Source organism: Nicotiana sylvestris, chromosome 11, assembly GCF_000393655.2.
Source record: "Nicotiana sylvestris chromosome 11, ASM39365v2, whole genome shotgun sequence".
Taxonomy (NCBI): domain Eukaryota; kingdom Viridiplantae; phylum Streptophyta; class Magnoliopsida; order Solanales; family Solanaceae; genus Nicotiana; species Nicotiana sylvestris.
The window spans coordinates 140,950,938-140,974,619 of NC_091067.1; the positions used below are offsets into that span (position 1 = coordinate 140,950,938).

Sequence of the window (23,682 nt, forward strand, 5' to 3'; positions counted from 1 at the left end):
TTCTTAAAGATGTCTCCTATGAAGGGTGTGATGAGGTTTGGCAAGAAAGGCAAACTTAACCCACGGTATATTGGGCCTTATAGGATCATTCGGAGAGTGGGCCAAGTAGCTTATGAGTTAGAATTGCCCTTGGAATTGGAGTATGTCCATCCGATTTTTCACGTATCTACGTTACGGAAGTGCATTGGCAATCCTACCCGAGTGGTACCCACGAATGATGTACAGATTATAGAGGACTTGTCATACGAGGAAATTCCGGTTGCCATTCTAGATCGACAAATCCGCAAGCTACGGAATAAGAAGGTAGCCTCCGTGAAAGTACTTTGGAGGAACAACAATGTGGGATAAATGACTTGGGAGACCGAGGAAGACATGAAGTCTAAATATCCCTACTTATTTCCTCCTCCAGAGAAGGGTCCGACTGAGATGTCATAATCATAAGGTATGTGTACAAATTCTTTTATTGGCCATTGTCATTGGTCGTGTGAGGCCATGGTCGTTATTCATAATTGTGGTCCTATGTGGTGTTGGGTTATTAAGCTTCTACGAGGAGAATTGGTAGTAGTGTTATTACAGAGGCGACCTTGCCAAAAGTTACATAGATCACGGGGAGTTGAACATTCGAGGACGAATGTTTCTAAGGGGGGAAAGATATTACATCTCGCGTTTTCGTATGTTAAAGTTTCGTCTTTGGTTAATTGATGTAGACTCGGGGATGAGATCATCTTGACATTAACATATTTATGCTATTTATAACAAGCGATAAATAAGGGTTATGAAGGATAAAGGGGTACACGGATTAAAGAAAACGAGTTTCGTTGAAAGTGGCCAATTTGGAATAAAATATGGGTCGAGCGATAATACCCGATAATTATGAACTAGTACCATGCAAGGTACCATATGACTACGGTAGTATAATATATAAAGTATATATGAAGTATTTTAAAATAAATAGAATTTTGAGTAACTTGTGGTAATTGATTAATTACCGGGTAACAGGACATTACCCAGTTAACTAATAAGTGAGAAAAAAATTAATAAAATAACCTCCCCCAACCCAAACGTGGCAAAAAGCCACAAAATTGGAAATGACTAAGTAGTCACTTTTGCCAGATGGCTCCTTATGAAATTAACCAAGACATGACTTAAAGTCTTAGCAAATAAGACTTATCATTATCTAGGAAAACTTAGTAAGCAATTCACTAAATAAAAGCACATTCTGTATTTGGTTTCAAACCAAAGACGTGCGAAGCATAATCAATTCGTCCAAATTTCAAATCCAAGCCAACATTTCGATTGAAATTTCAAAGAGCAACCAAATTTCGTTTCAAAATTTCAAAGCAGAATTTCGTCCATATTTCGCAGAAGCAGATTCGTTCAAATAATTCCAGGAACAGGTATGTTAAGGCCCTCTCTTCTTTCTTTTGGCATGGTCCATATGATACTGAAGAAACGAGCAAACACACAGTTTTCATAAATTATTCTATTCATAGAAATAGTAGGGGTGTCTATGTTCTTGATTCCCCATGAAAAATATTATTATCTTCTGTTCATGGGTCTCAAAATAATACACATTTGAAAAAGTTTATCCGGAAGGAATATTGAGATTATTACGTATTTTTCATGCATTTCACTCATTTATACATATACATTGACCCATGACCATATGGCGTTATATACGCGTATATATGTAAATATACGTATATGGGATATGGGAAAAGGTTACGGCGTTATATACGCACCGCCACCTGATCAGCTGGTATATGTTGATGATGTTGCCCACAGTGGCCGAGACGATATGATGGGATGCCCTCAGTGGCTTGATGATATAATGTACACCCATAACTATGCATGGCACGACATTTATACGCACGTGCATGACATTATAAATGATTTAGAATTTATAAAGTTATTCAGATTTAAAGACGTGTTTCTATATTCCATGTTTCATCTATGTCTTTCATGTACTAATTTCCATGCCTTACATACTCAATACATTTTCGTACTGACGCCCTATTTCACGGGGCCTGCGTTTCATGCCCGCAGGTGCAGGTAGGCAAGCTGACGGTCCCCCTTCTTAGGATCCCTGATCAACGAGAGTTGGCGTGCTCCATTTGATCCGGAGTTGCTTTTGATCTTGGTACGATACATTTGTATATATATATATATATATATATATATGGGTATGACGTGGCTCAGTCCCGTCTTTGTACAGTTATGTTTCTGCTAGAGGTCTGTGGATAGTATGTCTTGTTGGGTTGTATGTGGCCTTGTCGGCTTTCAGTTTTGGATGTGTAGTTGTCTATAGCAGCCTTGCCGACTCGCCCACTGTATTCTGCATGTATACGTACATATGCCTTGATGGCAGTTTTCCTTCACATATGTTAATTTCGTAATGCAGCAAATGTTATTTAGGTTCATATCTTAAACGCATGCTTAGGGGTGTTTGATAGGTAGGACTCAGGCACCCGTCGCGGCCCATCGGTTTGGGTCGTGACACTATAGCCTCTCGTACATAAGTACAAATGTCTTCGCACCAATCCACAAGACTCTATTAGGCCTGCCCATAACTTGTGAGACCTATGTGAACCTAATGCTCTGATACCATGTTGTCATGACCCAATTCCATTATAGGCCGTGATGGCGCCCAATACCATTGTTAGGAAATCCTACACTGATCAAACTAGTAGTTTCCCGTTTTAAATAAATTACTAAGTGGATAACATTTCCTCGTTTGTTAAAAGGTTTAGAAATTTACAGATGTAAATTAATTAAGCGATAGTAAATGAGTGCAAATCGTAATCATAAAAACAAATCCAAAATTATGAGTCTACTAGTGTGTGTGCCAAGACCTGGTGTCACAAGTATGTGGGCATTCTAGTAGAATATACAAAAGAAAACTAGTCTACTGTCCGAAAGGAAATAGACAGAAAAATATAATATAAGGAAGACTCCAGCTGCTGCAGAACGGCTCGGAAGGCAGCTCACCGTGAAGTCTCGAGATAGGGATCAAATATGCACGCCGGACTGGTAACCAGATGCACCTACCTCAGATCATGTTCAATTAAGTATAGAAGTGTAGCGTGAGTACATAAATAATATGTACCTAGTAAGCATCTAGTCTAACCTCGAAGAAGTAGTGACGAAGGGTCGACTCCGACACTTACTAAGGGCCAACAATATGATACTATGAAATTCTAGTTAAAACATATGATATAGAGATGACAATAAAACTCAAAATAAGAGATATCTAAACAAACCTTTCCCCATATTTAAGAACCCAATCATTTCCTTCATTTCAAAACAAATAATCTCTCAAACAAATGAATTAATACCAATTATGAAAGGGATTTCCAGTCCTATTATTACGCACGAATTATGTCGAAGACGTACGGCCCGATCCAAGGGTCGAATGGCACGAACCATAGATGCATCTATTAACCTGCAAAGGCGGACGGACCGCTCCCATGAGAGTAGTGGAAAGAATCACCCCGCTCGCGAAATATACTTGCGACGCGGTCAAATATAAATTTATCAATAAATCATAACCTTTCTCGATTCTTTTCAAATAAATGAAATTCAACTTGAAGCTTTTGAAATATTAAAATCCTCAACTTATTTCCATTCGATACAATTAAAAAATATAATCAGTTAACGGTGTCCACAAAGCATGGTGTAAACCTAAAACTACCCGGACATAAACAAGAATAGTAGCTACATACGGACTCTTGTCACTTCGTACATACGTAGCCCCCACAAATAACAACACATATCAATTAAGTTCACCCATGAGAAAATTTCCCTCTTACAAGGTTAGAAAAGAGACTTACCTCGTCCCAAGGCCTATTTTCTGGTCCAAGATTATGCTCAAACCTTCAAATCAGTGCCGAACAATCCAAAACTATTAAATAATGTAAAAACTAATCAATATATGTTCAAAAGTTCATATTCTAACTATTTAAGTGGTTGCCCAACCCTAAATGCAGGATTCCTAAAATTCACCCCCGGGACCTATGTGCCCAGATTCCAGAAATTTTCAAAGAAAGTTGTTATCCATAACCTTAGGAATATAAATATATGATTTTTACTAAGTTCCATAACCAATTTCATGGTTAAATATCATTTATATATAAAAAAAATCTAGGTTTTCATCTAAACCCTTGATTTTCACTAATTTTTACATGTTAATCTACCCATAATCTATGTATTTAACCCATGTTGTATCGCAATTACTTACCTCAAAGTGATAGGTGAAAACCCTCTTCCAAAAGCTCCAAAAATCGCCTAAGAGATGAAGTGAAATAAGATAAATGGCCTAAGTCTCGCATTAAATGAGCTGGGCACATGGCTCGTATGTCACATTTGCGACACCAGGTTCGCAAATACGATGGTCGCAAATGCGACAAAAGCCTCGCAAATGTGAAGCCTGGGCTTCAGCTGCTAAGGTCGCAAATGCGACCAAAGAGTCACAAATGCGGACTCTGCTAGGATTGCAATTGCGGCAATTGTGTCGCAAATGCTAACACTGCCTAGGTCGGGCTCCTTCGCAATTGCCAAGCCCTTCTCACAAATGTTAGGTTCGCATTTGCGAACAATTTCTCGCATTTGCGAGACCTGCAACTGCTGCCAAGAAACACCAGAAAACTGAGGTGTTTCCATTCCTTCCGAACGTCCAAAACTCATCTGAGCTCTCGGGACTCCACACCAAACACCCACACAAGTCTAATAACATCATACAAACTTGCTCGCACGATCGGAACACTTGAATAACATCAAAAACCACTAATTGGATGCCAAAACGCATGAATTTACTCATGAACTCAAAAACTTTTAAAAACACTTTCGCGCGTCCAATTCCTATCAAATCAACTCGGAATGACGCTAAATTTTGCGTGCAAGTCTTGAATTACATTATGGACCTACTCAAACTTTTAGAACTTGAATCTGAATATGATATCAAAAAGTCCAACTTCGGTTAAACTTTTCAAAACTTCAAATTTTTAACTTTCGCCAAATGACTCCAAAATAACCTACGGACTCCGATTCCACTTTCGGATGTGCTCCCAAGTCCAGAATCATCGTACGGAGCTATTCCCAGGCTCGGAATCCCAAACGGATATCTATAATGTAAAAATCCATTTCAACCCAAACTTATGGAATTTGCTCAAAATGCCAACTTTCACTATTAGGCACCGACACGCTCCCGTATTATCTAAACCCCGATCCGAACATACGCCTAAGTCCAAAATCATCAAACGAACCTATTGGAACCGTCAAATCCTGATTCTGAGGTTGTTTACTCAAAATGTTGGCCGAAGTCAAACTTAGCCTTTTAAGCCAACTTAAGGAACCAAGTGTTCCGATTTCAACCCGAACCCTTCCAAATCCTAAACTAACTATCCCCGCAAGTCATAGAACAGTAAAAAAATATATGGAAAGTCTTATTTAAGGGAACGGAGTTCTAGAAAGTAAAACGACTGGTCGGGTCGTTACACGTGGAGCGCTAGAGATAAAGCAGTGAATTTCCTGAGGGGTGAACCAGCTGATTCATATAATAAATTACCAGGGTAATTATATACACTGGATATAACTTATCTTGGTTCACATATTAGAATGGAAACATCTCCTAAAAATGAGTTCATGTATTTATATATATCGTTGTATGCTTTTATAAAGGGGTTCGATTACTATACATACATCGTCGTTGTGGATGGTATCCACCTAAAATCAACATACACAGGACATTCGTCTCGGCTATCACGTTGGATGGTGTAGGTTGGTTAATTAAAAAATTACACACAAGTTAGACTAACATATAAAATACTATTTTGATTTTTAATACAATTGTAATGATATTTTTTGTCTGTATGCAATTGTATTTACAGGACATATACTGTCACTAGCATATGTTGTAATTGATTCAGAGAATAATGCTCATTGGTTGTGGTTCTTTGAGCAATTTAAGGTAGCTTATGGCGAATGGGAAAACATATGCATCATTTTAGATAGGAATGAGAGCATCATCAAATCTATATCTAGAGTGTATCATACTATACCTCATTTTGCTTGTATATGGCATCTATGGAACAACGTATACAAGAAATTCAAAAAGAGTCATGGGAAGTTGAGTGAGTTATACTTTTCAATGGAAAAAGTATACACATCGGATGAATTTGATAGTCTAATGAAAAAGGTGGAGAAGGTAGATATTCGGGTGAAAGATTACTTGGAATTAGCTGGATACAAAAAGTGAGCTAGGTTGTATGCACATGTTAACAGGGAATGGACTAAGACGTCAAATATTGCAAAGTCAATCAATTCGACACTTGTATTACAAGAGAATTGCCAATATATGACTTCCTAAAAGAAGTTAGGAAGATGTTTGGACGTTAGAATTGCAGCAATCGAAAAGAAGCTTCACACCGTACACAACGCTTGGGAAAAAATATCAAGAAATTATTACATTGAATGAGGCACTATCAACACGTATGACAGTAAATAACAGGTTGTACTGGTATGACCTCTATGACCTAATGGACCTGGACCCGCTGCTCTTGGGTACGGGCCGCGGGAGTTTGAGCTCCTCCCCCAGCATGAGATGTGGCTGGTGCAAGTGGAATCAACCCCGCCTAAGCTAGAGTACTAAACATGCTCAAGAACTGTGTAAGGGTCTCCTATAGTGTAGGGGTGGCAACAGGCGCCTCGTATGTCTGTCCCCCAACTAGAGCTACTGGTGGCTCCTCTATCGCAGCTCGGACAGGTGCTCTAGCTACACCACGTGCCCCTCTTTTGCCTCTCACCCAGTCCCGGTCTCTCGCAGCTGGCGCAGAGGGCGCATTTGTCTGATCGCCGGATCCAACAGTGCGTGTTCTCACTATCTGTGAGAGAATAGAAAGTCAAAGACTCAGTTTTGAAATCAACTAATTCACACGATAAGGAATCAAAGAAGTGATGTTTTTCGAAAAGTTCTGTAACCTCTCGAAGATAAGTAAAAACGTCTCTGTACCAATCCATTAGACTCTACTAAACTTGCTTATGGCTCGTAACACCTATGAACCTAGAGCTCTGATACCAACTTGTCACTATCCCAATTTTCCTCTATAGGATATCGTGATGACACCTAGTCTCTACGACTAGGAAAGCCTAACAGTTAATAATAACTTTACAGGAATAATTAACAGAATACTAAAACAGAACCAACTGATCTTCCTTACTCACCAACAAACTTGACATGGAAGGGAAAGGCTGCAATGACTAGAGATCAGTTGGAGAAGCAACATAGACAGAAAGTCCAGAAATTGATACCAAAAAAGGGGATCTGATATGTCCCATGTCACTTTCTTTTAGTTTGCGTTGGTTTAAATTAGCATGTAATTACTGCATTATGACAATACTTGGTAATGTTTGGTTGTGTAACTTTAGAGGTGGATGTCATGTTATGACTTAGGTTGTGTAAGTTTTTGCGGTTATAAGTTATAACATAGCATCCACTATTCTAAGTTGATGTAAATGTCAAACTTCTGACTTGGTAAGTTGGTACTGTTTGTTCGCTTAATTACTGTTTTATCAGTTGGTAATTTATGTTGTTGTTTCTCTTAATTAGTGTGTTATCAGTTGGTAATTTATGTAATTAATTAGTGTATTGGTAATTTATTATCAAGACCCGAGTTCGCCCTCCGTGAACTGCCGTGACGGCACCTAGTCTCTACGACTAGGTAAGCCTAGCAATTTGCGGAAAAAAGAAACGAAAGATAAAACTAGCCAAAAACTGTGGATAAAACATAAATAAAACGTTTAAGATGTCGCTCGGCATATACAATACAAACTCTCAAACTGAAACAACTCCCAAAATCCGGAATCTCATGAAATCACAAGTTATTGAATAACTACAAGTGTTCTAACTCCAGAATGTCTAAACAAAAGTAAATACAGGAGAACTAAAGCTAGAAGGGAGAATAAAGAGGGACTCATCGGTCTACGGACGCGGAAGATATATCTTGAAGTCTTTGAAGATCGCCTTGCCTCACTGATGGTATGGCTGAGCCGAAGAACCTGGATCTACACACGAAAAATATGTACAGGAAAGGGCATGAGTACACCACAGCGATACTCAGTAAGTGCCAAGCCTAACCTCGGTCGAGTAGTGACGAGGAAGGTCAGAGTCCTACTGATTATAGATGAAAAATAAGGTAAAGCAGTATAGAATACGACAATATAATTAAAGTGCTAACAGTCTATAACAAATAAAATCACATAAAGAATCTAACTCAGTGTATAAAAATAGCAACAGGGAATCTCCCGGGATATTGTCCTGTAGTCCCAAACGTAAATGTCCAGAGGATCTCCTGGGATATCGTCCCATAGTCCAAATCATAAATGTGCAAGGGAAACTCCCGGAATACCAATCCGTAGTTTCAAAGTAAATATCTAGTACGGGGAATCTACCGGGTGTTGTCCCGTAATCCCAATCATAAATGTGCAGGGGGATCTACTGGAATACCGATCTGTAGTCCCAAAGTAAACAAGCAGGGGGGATCTCCCGGGATATCGTCCCGTAGTCCCAAAGTGAACACACAACCATCTCAGAAAAAGTATACAATTCTATTCACGAATTAGATGGGAATTTCTACTCTAACATGTTGCACAGTGTACAAGTAAGCAATTAAAGTAGGAAAGACAATTAGGTCACGTAGGCATGCTTTTCCTAATATAAACAAGAGAATTCAAGTACAAGTATTCGCTAAACTACAAGAAAACATGGTATTAGTTTAATGAAAATAGAATTTTCAACAATTAGCACGTGTACGCACTTGTCACCTCACGTACACGACACTCATATAACAACAATACCAAATCCTAAGGGGAGTTCCCCACACAAGGTTAGGCAAGCCACTTACCTCGAACCAGCTCAATCAACTCGAAATCACGTTCTTGCCATGAGTACCCGACTCCAAATGGCCCAAATCTATTCAAAGTAATTGCATAATGTAAATATAACTTCAAGTAACTAATTCAACTAATTAATTTAAAGCTAACACGTGAAAGTAAGAAAATCGCCCAAAAAGTCCCCCGGGCCCACATCTCAGAATCGGATAAAATTCACAAAACTAGAATCCCTACACTCTCATGAGTTCATACATACCAAATACATCAAACTCTGACCACAAACGACCCATCAAATCCCTACATCAAAGTCTCCAATTTCAAACCCTAAACCCCCAATTTTTAACCACTAGTTCCATAAATTTCTTGTCTAATCAGTAGAACATCACCATGGAAATGAGTTTTGGTTCCAAAGATCTTACTCCACGAAGTTCCCTTGAATTCCCTCTTCAAAATCTCCCAAAAAGCTCCCAATCCGACTTGAAAATGGTGAAATAGAGCTGAAAATCGTGAAGGAAACCTGATATAGGTTCTAGCCCAGGGATTCCGCACCTGCGACACTTTTCTCGCTTCTGTGATGCCACTTCTGTGGTCTAACCAACCGCATATGCGCTTTTCACTTAATGCACTGGAACCGCACTTGCACCCATATACCCGCTCCTGCAGTCCCGCAGGTGCGATAAAGTACCCGCACCTGTGACTTCTAACTTTCCCTCATCTGGCCACATCGGAGACTGAACACACGCTTCTGCTATTCCGCACCTGTGGTCCCCAATCCGCAGGTGCGGTTATGACAGAAAGCTGCACACTCTAACTCCCAACTTTCCCGTCAACCATCCGGAATCATCCCGAGCCCCTTGGGACCTCAACCAAAAGTACGAACAAGTCATATACCACTATTCAAACTTGTACCAATCTTCGAAATACTTAAAACAACATCGAATCATCAAAACACCCTCGGATTCAAGCCTAAGGGTTACAAAACTTTTAAATTCCGCTTTCGATCAAAAAGTCTATCAAACCTCGCCCGAATGACCTAAAATTTTGCACACACGTCCCAAATGACACCACATACCTACTCAACTTTCCGAAATTTCATTCTGACCCCTGCATCAAAATCTCATCATCAAACCGGAAACTTCAAAAATTCAACTTTCGGCATTTCAAGCCTAAATAAGCTATGGACCTCCAAAATACAATCCAAACACGCCCCTAAGTCCAAAATCACCTAACGGAGCTAACGGAATCTACAGAATTCTATTTTGAGGTCGTCTTCACACTGCTCCGACTATGGTCCAAATTCTAAAACTTAAACTCTAATTTAGGGACTAAGTGTCCCAAAATACTCCGAAACCCAAAACGGATCCTCTCGACAACTTACAATAGCAGAAACAATCACGGGAAAAGTAGTTGATAGGGGATCGGGGCATTAATTCTTAAAACGACTGGTCGGGTCGTTACATTTATGCAGTTAATTAGCCCTTTTTAATCAGTTGTGACTTCTTTCTGCTGTTGGTAATGTACATATTTAAGACCTTATTTTTGCTATTGGTAATGTACATAGATTAACTATTGTCTGCTCCGACAAATTCTACTGGAAAGATGATAAATTCTATTGGAAATTCTACTGGAACCAACATCACTCATGTTACTAACATAACAAATTTTACTGGAAAGATTGAACTAATAATTGTCATTTGAAATGATAAACGGCTGGAATCCATACATTATAAATATTACTTTAGCCAACAAAAGTCAGTTAACTAATAGTTTCCAGTGGTACTAAATGAAAACATTAAAGATACAAGATTGTACAAAGTAATTCACTTCATAAACGAGGAAGCAAATCCAGCAGTTAGGGCACTGAAAACTATGATGAACGTCTTCATCTTTAACACTTTGTCTTCCAATTTCATAACTTTTTTAACTTCAGAATTCTTCATTGCCTCTAATACTTTAACCTTTTCCTTCAAGCCATCACTTTCAACTTTAAGCGCTTTCAAAGAAATATTCAATATTTTAATCTCTCGATTTGTAGCTTCTAATCGTACATTATTAATTGTAATTAATGCAACATCGGGGAATTCTTTATCGTGCAATTTCCAATAACCACATCCTTCATTCTAAACGAAACACAAACAACTGTTGAAACAATGGATATTAATAGATATGGAAGGGAAAAAAATTACCTCAGGTTTAGGGCACTTGTAGAATTTCCTTCGTGGGTTTATGCGATTTTCAAAGTGACATGATTGGTAACTTCTCCACAATGACACATCATCTTCGATGAACAACTATTCTCCGACATTGTATGCCTTTCAACAACCTAAACAGTCCTAACACAAAAGTTTAAGAAGAAAAAAGAGGAGAGAAAACAATAGAACTCTAGATTTGGTTGCTATGGTTTAGGGTTGTATTAGTTTATCGGGTATTTTAATTTAGAGTGGAGGAATCGACGGATTATGAGTCGGGCGGGTTAGTCCACTAGTGGGATGAGTTTTTAAGTTCAAAGATACCACATGTCCCATTTTGTCAAAAAGGAGATAAATCTGAAACTTTGGCGGGCAATAGAAATTTTATTAGCGAGAAAGTATAATGGGGACTAGGTTATACAATAAATTAAAGTAGAAGGAAACAAATGACCCTTTTCTGAATCAAAATTAGCGGGACTAATAGCCTGTTTGGCCAAACTTTTTTTGAGTCAAAAGTGTTTAAATTGGCCAAAAGCACTTTTGGCCAAATATTGAGGTGTTTGGCCAAGCTTTTGGAAGGAAAAAAAGTGCTTTTGAGGAGAAGCAGAAGCAGTTTTGGAGAAATAGAAAAAGGTAGCTTCTCTCCAAAAACACTTTTCTGAGAAGCACTTTTGAGAAAAATACATTTAGAAGCAGTTTTTGAAAGCTTGGCCAAACACTAATTATTGCTCAAAAGTATTTTCAAATTAGTTAGCCAAACACAAGTACTTTTTTAAAAAGTATTTTAAGAAAATGAGAAATAAGGTTATTTTATAAGCTTGCTATAATTTGGAAAACTTCCACCAAATAAACAGTGACACTGACACCATCTCTTCTCCCGCTCTCGGTTATCTCGTTCATGCAACAACATACACACAGTGAACAACCACCATGGCGGCCACCATCTTAAGGTCTCCAAAAATCCACCTCCCTCCTCCTGAAACAACCACCTCAAATCTCTCATCCCTCACTCACATCTCCTTGACTCCATTACCTAAAGGACGTCGTTGTCTCTCGATCTACGCCTGCGCCGATGGTTCCGGCGACCAAAGCAACCGCCCATTCGGAGGCGATATTAAGAAAGGTCAAGCAATTGAGCTTAATAAAGTCAATGATGAACATCCTTATGAATTCAATGCCAAGGATTCACCTAATCCCCTTCCAAGTAGGTTACAGTTTAAAATTGATCAATTTCGATAAACTTAGGGCTTTTTTTGATAATGCAATTGTATTGATATTTTGTGTTTGATGAATTTAGGGCCATTGACGTCGGCTGATTTGAGCAATATGGCATCCGAAGGGTCTCGTCTTCGGGTTGCTTATCAGGTTATGAGTGGGTGTAATGCGTGCGTTTACATTTTCTTTAGACATTGATTAAAAAAGGCGGATTGTAAATATAGAGTTTAAGTTATGTACACTGAAGGTGTAAAATACTTACACAATCATGTCACTTATTAGGTAATTATAGGTAAATCACTTGATAAGCGTTAATTAGTAATCCGGTAAAAATGCTAACTAACCTGCTATCAGATTTTAAAATTCACTGATGATGTTAAAACTTCTTATGCTGTCAGTGTGTGTGTGTGTAACTATATATATATAAGACAGTGCACCAACTAGTTTCAAATTTTGGATACGCCTCTGCTAATCAGGTTGCTTGTGGACGATCCTGATTGGTTATGTATTGATCTATCAGGGAGTGCGTGGTGCTTACAGTGAATCAGCAGCAGAGAAAGCATATCCAAACTGTGAAGCAGTTCCCTGTGAACAATTTGATACTGCTTTTGAAGTGAGTCTTTCTTTGGTTTCCACTCAATTAAGGCAACGATTGTTTTCATCAATGAATTATGCATTTCTTTGTGCGTAGGAGCGGATGACAGTTAACCATAGTTGTAAACTTATCCATCATTGGTTACTTTGTATTGTTTAATGAGTATTTATTTTTCAAAGATAAAGTAAAAAAGCTAATGCTTATTATATCTGTTCTAGAATTAAAATAGGATGGTTGAAGTGGAGTGCTATGAGGTATTATTTGATAGGAAGATATCTAACAAATTAATAAACAATTTCTGTAGAACGGTTGTGATTTGTGAGACGAGCAATGTTACACCGGAGTGAATATTGAGCCTCTAGATCCTGCATATAATGTCACAAAATTACAAAGTGTTGCATTGGATGTGTGGCAAGTGGCCACAAAATTGAATAATATTTTTTTTGTAAGGGCAATTTTATTGCTAAAGGTACTATGATGGTACAGAGAATTACGTAAAAGGAGCCAAATATCCTTTACAACAACCTCCTAAAATCCGTCACATCGTAATAGTCTAAATTTTTACCATAGGGCTTATAGACATCGGCATGTCCTCCATAATAACCACGCCAACAACAACAACCACCTAGTGGAATCCCACAAGTGGGGTCTGGGGAGGGTAGTGTGTACGCAGACCTTACCCGTACCTATGCAGGTAGAGAGACTGTTTCGGAAAGACCCTCGGCTCAAGAACGTAAAAAAGATGGAGCAATAGAGAAACAGTAGCAACAACAATGTAATAAGACAGTGTGAGCAAATAATACAACGAATAATGACAGAGATCCAGGGGTATGAAACTACAAGAATAGTTCCAATCCTACTGCTAATAGTGACATACCGTATAGAAACAAGGGACTAGGAATAGGAAGGTACCCTACTAGTACTACTACTACTACTAGTCAGACAAGGCAAAACTCTAGACAAAAGAGAAGTTACATAATAACCACGACGAAATCAAAAAAGAGAAGTTACATCAAAATATGGTTCTCGACAAAAGTGGCCCAATCCTCTATTCAACAAGGGACCTCAGAAGTACACCAAAAAGAGACTAGAGACAGCATAAAATTGGATAATATTATAATGGTTACACCCTATCAAGGGTGCAAGTACCACAGACAGAGGGTAACATAATAGAAGGCTGACTGAGATAGTTGTTGAATATCCTTAAATAAAAAAAGAACTTAAGAAATTGTCAATACTAAATTATTACTCCAGATTATTCGTTATAATGCTTTCTTTATGATGACTTTCAAATCCTGCTACTTGTGTTGACACTTATTCCAACCAAAGGGATAACTTCATATCTATTTAACATGTTGAAGGAACTCATGACTGCTCTGTTCCTTGCATAAGACGTGGTTATTATGGTTTTCCATGTCATGAATGTTGGAATTCTAGTTATATTAGCCAAAAAAGTTTAAACTATTGCACCATGTGTTAAAATGTTGACCCACTTTAACTTCAACAGTAACTTGCTGTTGCTAGAATCCTTAATTTTTGGCTTGGTTAGGGATTATGGAACCTATATTTTTTATTCATAAAAGATGGACTTATTTTTCCTTTTCTCATACTGGGTGCCAATAGTTCAAATATTGCATTTTCTTCTATATGGATATGAAGAAATCAGTTAGTCAAACATGAATCTACCTGTATAAGAAATTTCAAGTATTTATGAACAAGCTTCCCAAGCTGGGAGATACTGGAAGATGCTGGAAGTAGCTTATTGGCTTGAATTGTTATGTGAAAAATGCTGTTATATCCTCTTGTTGCTTTCGTTTGCTCACCCAAAGACTTCATAAGAGGCCCTTATGTTCATATTATGTCTCTATAATCTAGTTCTTCCCATACTTTTTCCTTTGATTTTATCTATCTCTGTCTCTCTTTATGCTTTTCAAAAATCACCATGTCGGGGCTTGGGTTAGATCACGAACCCTGTATTGGTGTCTTCTATAAATATCTAGAGGTAATTTCAAGAAAGCTATGTAAAATATATCTTAGCCAATTATTTTATAATGTTTGCTTGCATAATCTATTTTGAGCTGGAAACTGGTTGGGTTTTGTAAGAAGTAATAGAAATGACTATTGCATGTAGGGATGCGTAGAAAGTCTGGCAGTAATCACAACATTTTCAGAATTGGCAGCCATAAATTGTCTGATCATAAGTATTATCTGCTTGCTCTTAAGGAATGGTACCAATTCTCCTTTAGGTAATGTTAGGCCTAGCGGGCTTATCTGATCTTTTTAATGCTGTACAGTGGTACAGATAACCAAATCTCAAAATTTGTACTACAGGCGTCGGGCTGGATTGAAATTTCTTGTGAAATGGTTTCAGTCTGTCTGAGTAAACTAATTTGGTTATGCAAGACATAATAGCTGGGGCCTGCCAGACTAAGGTCACTAAAGATTCTTACGCTGGCTTGTGTCATTAATTTATATTTTCTTAAAGAGTAAGGTCACTAAAGACTTAACAGTAAGTTCTAGATGCAGCAGAAGCTAGTTTCACATTCTTTTGCACATATATAGAGTAAAATCAAACCATGTTCCTTTCTTGTTTGATAGGCTGTTGAAAGGTGGCTTGTTGATAGAGCAGTTTTACCAATAGAAAACTCTTTAGGGGGGAGTATTCACAGGAATTATGACCTTTTACTGAGACACCGTCTACATATAGTTGGAGAAGTCAAACTTGCAATTCGGCACTGTTTAATGGCTAACAATGGCGTCAAAATTGAAGACCTGAAAAGAGTTCTTAGCCATCCTCAGGCATGTTTCTTTTGCTTCCTAATTGTTTATATGCTTGACACACATGCTTATTTATCGAAAACCTGGTTGGTACATAGGCTCTTGCACAGTGTGAGAACACATTAACAAAGTTAGGGTTGGTCAGAGAAGCTGTGGATGATACTGCTGGTGCAGCAAAGGTGAGACAATATTCTAACTTCTGCACTTTTGGAATTTAGAAGATTCTGTAATTGGTCTGGTAAATTATACTTAGTTGATTCAACCAGTTATCTTGAGAATTTTGAATCATGATATGTTTTCTTTGATTATTTCTGCAGTATATTGCATTCCAAAAACTAAAAGATGCAGGGGCAGTTGCAAGTTTGGCTGCAGCTAGGATCTATGGTTTGAATGTGCTTGCACAAGATATTCAGGTGTGCAGAAGTCTGGTTTGACAATCTAGCTGTCGACAACATTTTAATCATTTGTCAGTTTTCTGATGTATTTTTCTTTCAGGATGACTCTGATAATGTCACTCGCTTCCTTATGCTGGCTAGGGAGCCCATTATTCCTGGTACTGATAAACCATTCAAGGTTAGTTCTGCAGTTTAGCAACTCTTCAAATGTGGAGCAAATACTTTATAACTGAATTCATATGTGCTTATCTACTGATCGTGACAGACAAGTGTGGTCTTTTCGCTCGATGAAGGTCCTGGTGTGCTTTTCAAGGCACTTGCTGTTTTTGCTATGCGAAATATCAACCTTACTAAGGTTAGTCTTTCTCTGCTGAAAATACTCTGTTATTTCTCAGGCCACAGGTAAGATATACTAAGTCAATTTTTTTTTGGATGTTCTACTTTAAATTTTGGGTCAGATTGAGAGTCGTCCGCTGCAAAAGCAGGCTTTGCGGGTGCTTGATGATAGTACAGATGGGTTTCCAAAGTATGCATCATACATGTCTTCCCTCTACTTTTGCAGTTTCTAAATGCTAGTACCATCTTATGATCAGAAGAACGTTTAGTTACAATGTCATTGCATTGCTGTTGTGGACTTCCTAATTGTGTGCAACATGCTTATGCAGATACTTTCCTTACCTTTTCTATGTGGATTTCGAAGCATCTATGGCTGACCAAAGGGCTCAAAATGCTCTGGGGCATCTCAAGGTACTTCTTAGACTTACTTGATGTTGTAGTATTTATTGGTCATTCATATAGGAAGGAGCAAAGTAAAACCACTCAAAAGAGATGTCGAAGTGTATAAGGTGATTCAGGGTAGCTCACTTGTGGGATACCTAAACCGCCCCTGTGTAGGTGGGGGTTCGATTTTCCATAGAGTATTCCCCTCTCCCATTTCTCCCTCCCCTTCCTCCCTTTTTATAATAATTTAAAAAAAAAACGAATTCACTAGTGGGTACTTGAACACTGAACGAGAATTGTTTTTCCCTTGCAGGAATTTGCAACCTTTCTGCGAGTATTAGGGAGTTACCCTTCAGATAGTGGTGTAGCTTGACATTTACATGGTATTACTTGAATGTTTGAGAATTTTTATGAGAGATCCATTATAGATACCTTTTTTGCTCTTCTCCAGTAAAAAATATTATTTTGCTCAAGGGGCTTATTTGCCTTATTGCTCAAGGGAGATACCTTTTTTATGAATTTTTACGAATTCATGTCTTTTTCCTGTTCAATGTTGAAGTAAATTGTGGCCTATATGGAAAAAGCAATATGGGAATATAGGACAGAGAATCCTCAAATTAAGTATAATCAAAAGAGGAAACAGGTAATCAGAAGAATAGCAGATCTTTTGGCTTCTATTCGTATCGTCTTTCCTTCCTTTTCCAGTAACCCCACCCCCACCCCCACCCCACCTCCAACAAAGTAATTTTTTTTTTGGCCTAATGAAATTTAATGACATGAGAGGGGAAACTACAGTTGAATAGTCTATAAGGTTACGCAATGACTAAGCTTATATGAATTGCTAAAGCCTAAACAGAAGCATCTTGACTAGAATTGCTAGTTGATAGTCAGGCTTGGCATGTTAGTTGATGTTTACTTATTCTTGATTTTGTAATACTTGTAGCCAAATCTGAATTTAACAATTCTCATTACTAGCATTAATTGCTAATGCAGGCAATCACACTCTGCGTCTTAAGCCAAATCTGAATTTAACAATTCTCATTACTAGCATTAATTGCTAATGCAGGCAATCACACTCTATGCAAGACGCACGCTGGTGAAATTGGTATTTCCTCTCTCCAATTGCTGCAATATCATTATAGATACCATGCAGCGCACTACAGTACGTACTCAGCGGTTCTGTTGATACCATGATACAGTTTTCTTTTGCCAACTGCAATTTGATACGTGTAATTACTTGTGTTCTTTTTCTTTTCTTTTTTTTTTTAAATTAAAAAAACCCAGAATCTATCTTCTTTTCTTGTGTTCCTCTTTATTTTCAATCCCAGATCTGTTTCCTTAGGTTCCCGGGTCCGGATAGTATTGGTTGTTGAAGGAGTGAAATGTATAAGAGCAGAGAATAGATGTATTCATCTGTCTTTTGTTAGAAGTATTTATTTATCAAGAACAGAGATGATTATTGCATTTGGCAACTTGCAACTAGTGTCGGTGCTCTTACAGACACTAGTAATTAACAACTGGTCTTTTAGTTGGCTCAAACTGTTGAATCCTTTATAAATGCTGCCTTGTTTGTTAAAAATTGATAGACGAGGGAAATTTGTTCTGAATTTGTGGTCAAATTTCTGAAAGGACCAAAAGGTGTCCCCATCTTCTATTGTAACTGCTAGCCAGAGATCGACCTATAGTGATAGAAGTGGGTTCAATTTAACCTATTTTTTCTTTTTTTATACACACGCGCACACACATTAGTCGTTTTGAGCTCATATTTCCAATAAACGCAACATTTTGAACTCCTTTTGCATCTGCTACTAGCATAGTTGACGCTCAACGGCTCAATGTAGGAACAAAAACCAGACATGGTTTTGCTGGGTTCACATCAAATCACTGGCTTTGCATGGTCGTATTTAAAAGTTGATCACTTTCTAAAATGAAATTCGTGGTCTGACTATTAGTTTTGAAATCAAACTTCAGATTCATACGAGATCCACTTTGGAACTTCAAACCACTGGTCTAATTCCGAAAATGGTTAGCTTCCAAATACGAAGCCACAAAAGTGGCTATTTCCCAAACCTGAAAAGAAGAAAATGTTTAGGTTCTTCATGATAAGGCATAAACGCCAAATTTCAGGATAAATATAGCATGAAGGACGAACAATGTACCATTTGCATGGAAGTATTAACTTCCTTTTAATTAAGAAAAGACAATGTTCTATAATTTGTGCATGCCTCTGAGCTGTACTTTCCACATTTGATCCAACGCTAGTGAGCATTACGTGCAAGACAACACTAGAGATTGCGTTTGCTTTAAGTCCATGCACAGACCTTGAATAATTTTTCTTTTGGAAAAAAAGAAAGTTACAGCCACTACTTTCCACTCTCCCCACTACAACAAGATGCTTTATAGACTAGACAACGAGAGAAAAAGAGATAGATATTCCTATAAAAGGAAAAAAAAAGGGTCATAAAACTAAAAATATTACCATAGTGAACACCATAGGGATCAAGAATTCACAAGTCCCAACTTAGTAGGTGTGTCCTAACTTACTATCAAGTTGGAGTTTCCTACTCGCTATTTGCTATATGAAATGAAGCCAAAAAAACGCCTTTCTTCCAATTAGATTTTCTCTTTACCTCTACACGACAACATTTGTTTTAGCCTCTTTTGATTTACTTCATTTATCCTTGCTAATCCCTATTCTCACTAAAAAGAAATAATTAATTTCCTACTGAGTGATTTCTTCAACTAAGAAAAATTATAATGTTCCATAGAAGAAAGCCATTTGCCCGAGTACATGACGTTTCACCAAGATTTCATCAGTTCCCCAAAATACAATGACTCAATGAGACTAATGGTTCAAGGATAAGTTGACATTTGCTTTCCTTTTTATTTACTAAATTTTCTAGTAGGTTTGATTGGCCAAAACATATAACGTTTCACCGTAATTGCAGGCTATTTACTAACATCCAAAAGGCAAAATTCTCATCCATCACATAACAGAATCAATTTTGACCCCGTTTTCGTGAAGGAAAAAAAAATTCTCCACGTTAAAACCTCACTCGTGTTTATCCGGTATAGTTGAAATTGTAACGTGATTTATAAACATATGAAATAATTTGATTCAAGAATATAAAATAAATAAGAACATAAATAAGTTTATTAAAATAATTTTGAAATACAAGTCTAGTTATGAACTTAGCTTATCCGGAAGCAGTGATAAAAAGAATATCAAGAACAAAAGAAAAAAAATAGATTGATAAAATAAGAACACATTTTGGCTTTTGCTGACAGAATTTTACGTGTCTTCTCATGGATACAAATTTCCCTAACTATAGCTTTATCAGGGAGATAAAATCCTCAAATCAAACTCTTCTTTAATGTGAATAAATCTCTTTTTCTTGATGGATGCCTAACAGTTGGGCATTAATACAAAGATTCTTTGTAACGAGTTCTCATTGAATACTCTTTTCTAACCGATGTCTTCCTTTCAAATCTTCTGCAACGATTCGGCCGGTTATTTTGAGAGCTATAGCCCCGATCCCCTATTTACTGCTTCCCCCGTATCTTTTTCTGCTTATGTGACTTGCCGGGAGCTTTCGTTTTGTTTTTTGGAGTGTTTTGGGACACTTAGTCCCTAAACGGGGCTTAAGTCTTAGAATTTGGACCGTAATCGGAACTGTGTGAAGACGACTTCGGAACGGAGTTCCATCGATTCCGTTAGCTTCGTTGGATGATTTTGGACTTAAGGGCGTGTCTGGATTGTGTTTTGGAGGTCTGTAGCTGATTTAGGATTGAAATGACGAAAGTCGAATTTTTGGAGATTTTGACCGGTAGTGGATTTTTTGATATCTGGGTCGGATTCCAATTCTGGAAGTTGGAGTTTTAGAACTTGTTGGTATGTTTGGTTGAGGTCCCGGGGGCCTCGGGTGTGTTTCGGATGCTCAACGGATCATTTTGGACTTTGGAAAGATAGTAAGTTTTTTGCTGCAAAAGTTTGTTCTTCGTGTTCGCGAAGGGGAGCCCGCGTTCGCGAAGGTGTGGTCAGTGGAAGCATCGCAAACGCGAGGCTTAGAACGCGTTCACGTAGAGGAAAAAGGGACAGCTGGGTCCCCAGGCCTTTTGCCTACGCATTCGCAAGGTTGATTCCGTGTTCGCGTAGGATTGGGCTAAGTGGTCTTCGCATTCGCGATGAAGGATTTCTGGGCCAAAGCGATTTTGTGCTTCGCGAACGCGAGGGTCCTTCCGCATTCGCGAAGAAGAGAGCACTTGGGCAGATTTAAAAGTTTAAAATCGAGGGTTTATGTCATTTTCACCATTTGGACTTGAGAGCTCGGAATTAGGCGATTTTTGGAGAGATTTTCACGTGGTTGTCTGGGGTAAGTGATTCTTACCTAGTTTTAGTTAATTTCATGATTATGCCTTTAATTTCATCACTAAATTAGGAATTTGGGGTGAAAAAATTGGGAAAATTTTGAGAAAAATTCTTAGGCCAAATTTTGGGATTTTGATCGATATTTTGGTATCGGATTTGAGTAATTTTGGTACGAATGAACTCATGAGCGAATGAGTGTTCATATTTTGTGACTTTTAACCGATTTCGAGACGTGGGCCCGGGGAGGCTTTTGATGTGATTTTCTAATTTTTTGCTTTAGCTTTGATTTCATTAGCTAGATTAGTTTCTTGTAGTTATATTTATGATATGTAATTGATTTTTGCTAGTTTTGGGCCATTCGGAGCGAATATTCGTGGGAAAAGCATTGTTACGGATTGATTTAAGATTGGTTCGAGGTAAGTGGCTTGCCTAACATTGTGTGGGGGAACCCCTCTTAGGATTTGGTACTCTTCCGATATGTGAGCGCTGTGTACGTGAGGTGACGAGTGGGTACATGAGCTATTTGTTGTAAAATCCGATTTGTACTGAGTAATAACATGTTTCTTCTTATTTGGGTTTGATAGAATATAAGGGTCCACCAAACTCTATAGAGAACCAGATTCTCTATCAGGTTCAACAGAACACATGCACACTGCAGTAAATAAATGACAAGAGAAATTTTAAGTGGAAAATTTCCAGCTCAACGGGATTAAAAACTACGACCTACCCTTGTAGGATTTCAATTTGACTACTGAGCAACTTTTAGACTACTACCTATGCAACCTAGGAATTAACCTCTTAATCTCTCACTAACTTGTAATACTCTATTACAAGCCACTTTGTAATAACTCTATTACAAAGACTTTACAACTCGACTAACTCTAGCCAAGACCCAAACACATAGGTTTAAGATTTACAAAGGGTTTCCTACATACTGCTTTTTAGTAAGCTAAATAGGAGTTACAAGTAAGAATATTAACAAAGTTACAACTCAACTATGGACATATAATAACTCGATGTGGGAACTGGTCCGTAGTTGTTTTGTTCTTTGTTGTTGAAGCACTTGAGACTTGCTTTCTGGATGGTCACGTGAGTGAGCTTGAGTGAAATTTCAAAGTGTTCAAGTAAATGTGTTTTTACCTCCCTTGGTGGTAATAATACATGCGTGACCTCACATACAATGATGTAAGCAAGGTAGGTAAAAAGTCTTTCATAGAAAGTTGATGTTGCACTCTTCCTGTACTATAGCGTGTACAAGCAACAACTTTTTCAGCTGGAGAGTTGACTTCGTATAGTCACCTCAGGAACTGGTAGGGACCTGTTCCCTCAGTTGTTCCTTCTACTCTGAAGAGTTGAACCATAACCCAAGCTGGAACCTTGTGATCTTATCATCTTGAGAATATGTGGCAGGTTCCTTATCTAGTTCTTGATAGTAAGTTTGTTAGATCATCAAAACATAAAACAAAGTACTTATGACCAAGATACTTTTAACCTATCAGGTTCTATCAGCATTTGTAATTATATTGTTTAGCTTAAAACAACATGTCTACGTGCCTTAATTGCTTATCTGAACTTTGTGTAGCATGCTTAGTAGATTTTCCTGTTTTTCCTTGACTTGTACTTAGTCCATGTACTTAGTCCAAACTGTAGTTTTTTTTTGTTGTAACTATTATTTTCGTTGTTTGAGCCTGCATATTTACTTTGGGACTACAGAACGGTATTCCGGGAGATCCCCCTGCCTTGCATATTTACTTTGGGGCTACAGAACGGTATTCTGGAAGATCCCATGTATATTTACGTTTGGGACTACGAGACGGTATCTCGGGAGATCCCCTGTTGTTATCTCTGTGTACTGAGCTGTTACCTTTCTATGATTTCATTCTTGTTAAATTTCGATCTTTATTTTTTTACTGCGATATTTCATTCTGTCTTGTTTTTATTATATCTATACCAGTACGTCCCTGATCTAACCTCGTCAATACTCGACCGAAGTTAGGCTTGACACTTACTGAGTACTGTTGTGGTGTACTCATTTCCTTTCCTGCACATATTTTTCGTGTGCAGACCCAGGTACCTCCTACCAGCTTCGAGTTTAGTTGCACAGTTGCTGCTGTTCAGGAGACTTCAAGGTACATCTGCCAGCGTCCGCAAACTTCGGAGTCCCCTTCTATCCCTTCTTGTGTTGATTCTTCCTTTAATTCTCTAGACACTAATGTATAGAATAGTTAGAAATTCTTAGAAGCTTGTGAATTACGGTGTTCTGAGTTTTGGGAGTGTTGTGTATATTTCGAGAGTTTATTATTGTATATGCCGAGCGACATCTCAAATGCTTATTTAAATTATTTGTTGTTGTTTGTTGTTAGCTTTTATGTTTTTCATTTCATTTCCGCAAATGTTAGGCTTACCTAGTCGTAGAGACTAAGTGCTATCACGAAGGTTCATGGAGGGAGAATTTGGGTCGTGAAATCTTCATTCTCGATTTCAATGCCTTCAGAACTTATTCAGCACTTGTCACAGTTTGTATTCGATGCCAAC

At 38.0% G+C, this 23,682-nt stretch overlaps 1 protein-coding gene across 2 annotated transcripts; it reads left to right on the forward strand.

Moving 5' to 3' along the window:
* The first annotated feature begins 11,929 nt into the window (after positions 1-11,929).
* On the forward strand, positions 11,930-18,242 carry LOC104242078 (arogenate dehydratase 2). 2 transcript variants are annotated; one of them, XM_009797057.2, is made up of 12 exons: positions 11,930-12,279; positions 12,373-12,440; positions 12,811-12,903; positions 15,484-15,684; positions 15,762-15,842; positions 15,981-16,076; positions 16,159-16,236; positions 16,324-16,413; positions 16,517-16,584; positions 16,724-16,805; positions 17,092-17,161; positions 17,845-18,242. In XM_009797057.2, the coding sequence occupies exons 1-11, from the start codon at positions 12,006-12,008 to the stop codon at positions 17,149-17,151; spliced, it is 1,191 nt and encodes a 396-aa protein (XP_009795359.1). In that variant the 5' UTR covers positions 11,930-12,005; the 3' UTR covers positions 17,152-17,161; positions 17,845-18,242. The 2 variants fall into 2 exon arrangements, with proteins under 2 accessions (XP_009795359.1, XP_009795360.1); XM_009797058.2 differs by lacking the exon at positions 17,845-18,242 and adding an exon at positions 17,772-17,794.
* The last annotated feature ends 5,440 nt before the right edge of the window (positions 18,243-23,682 follow it).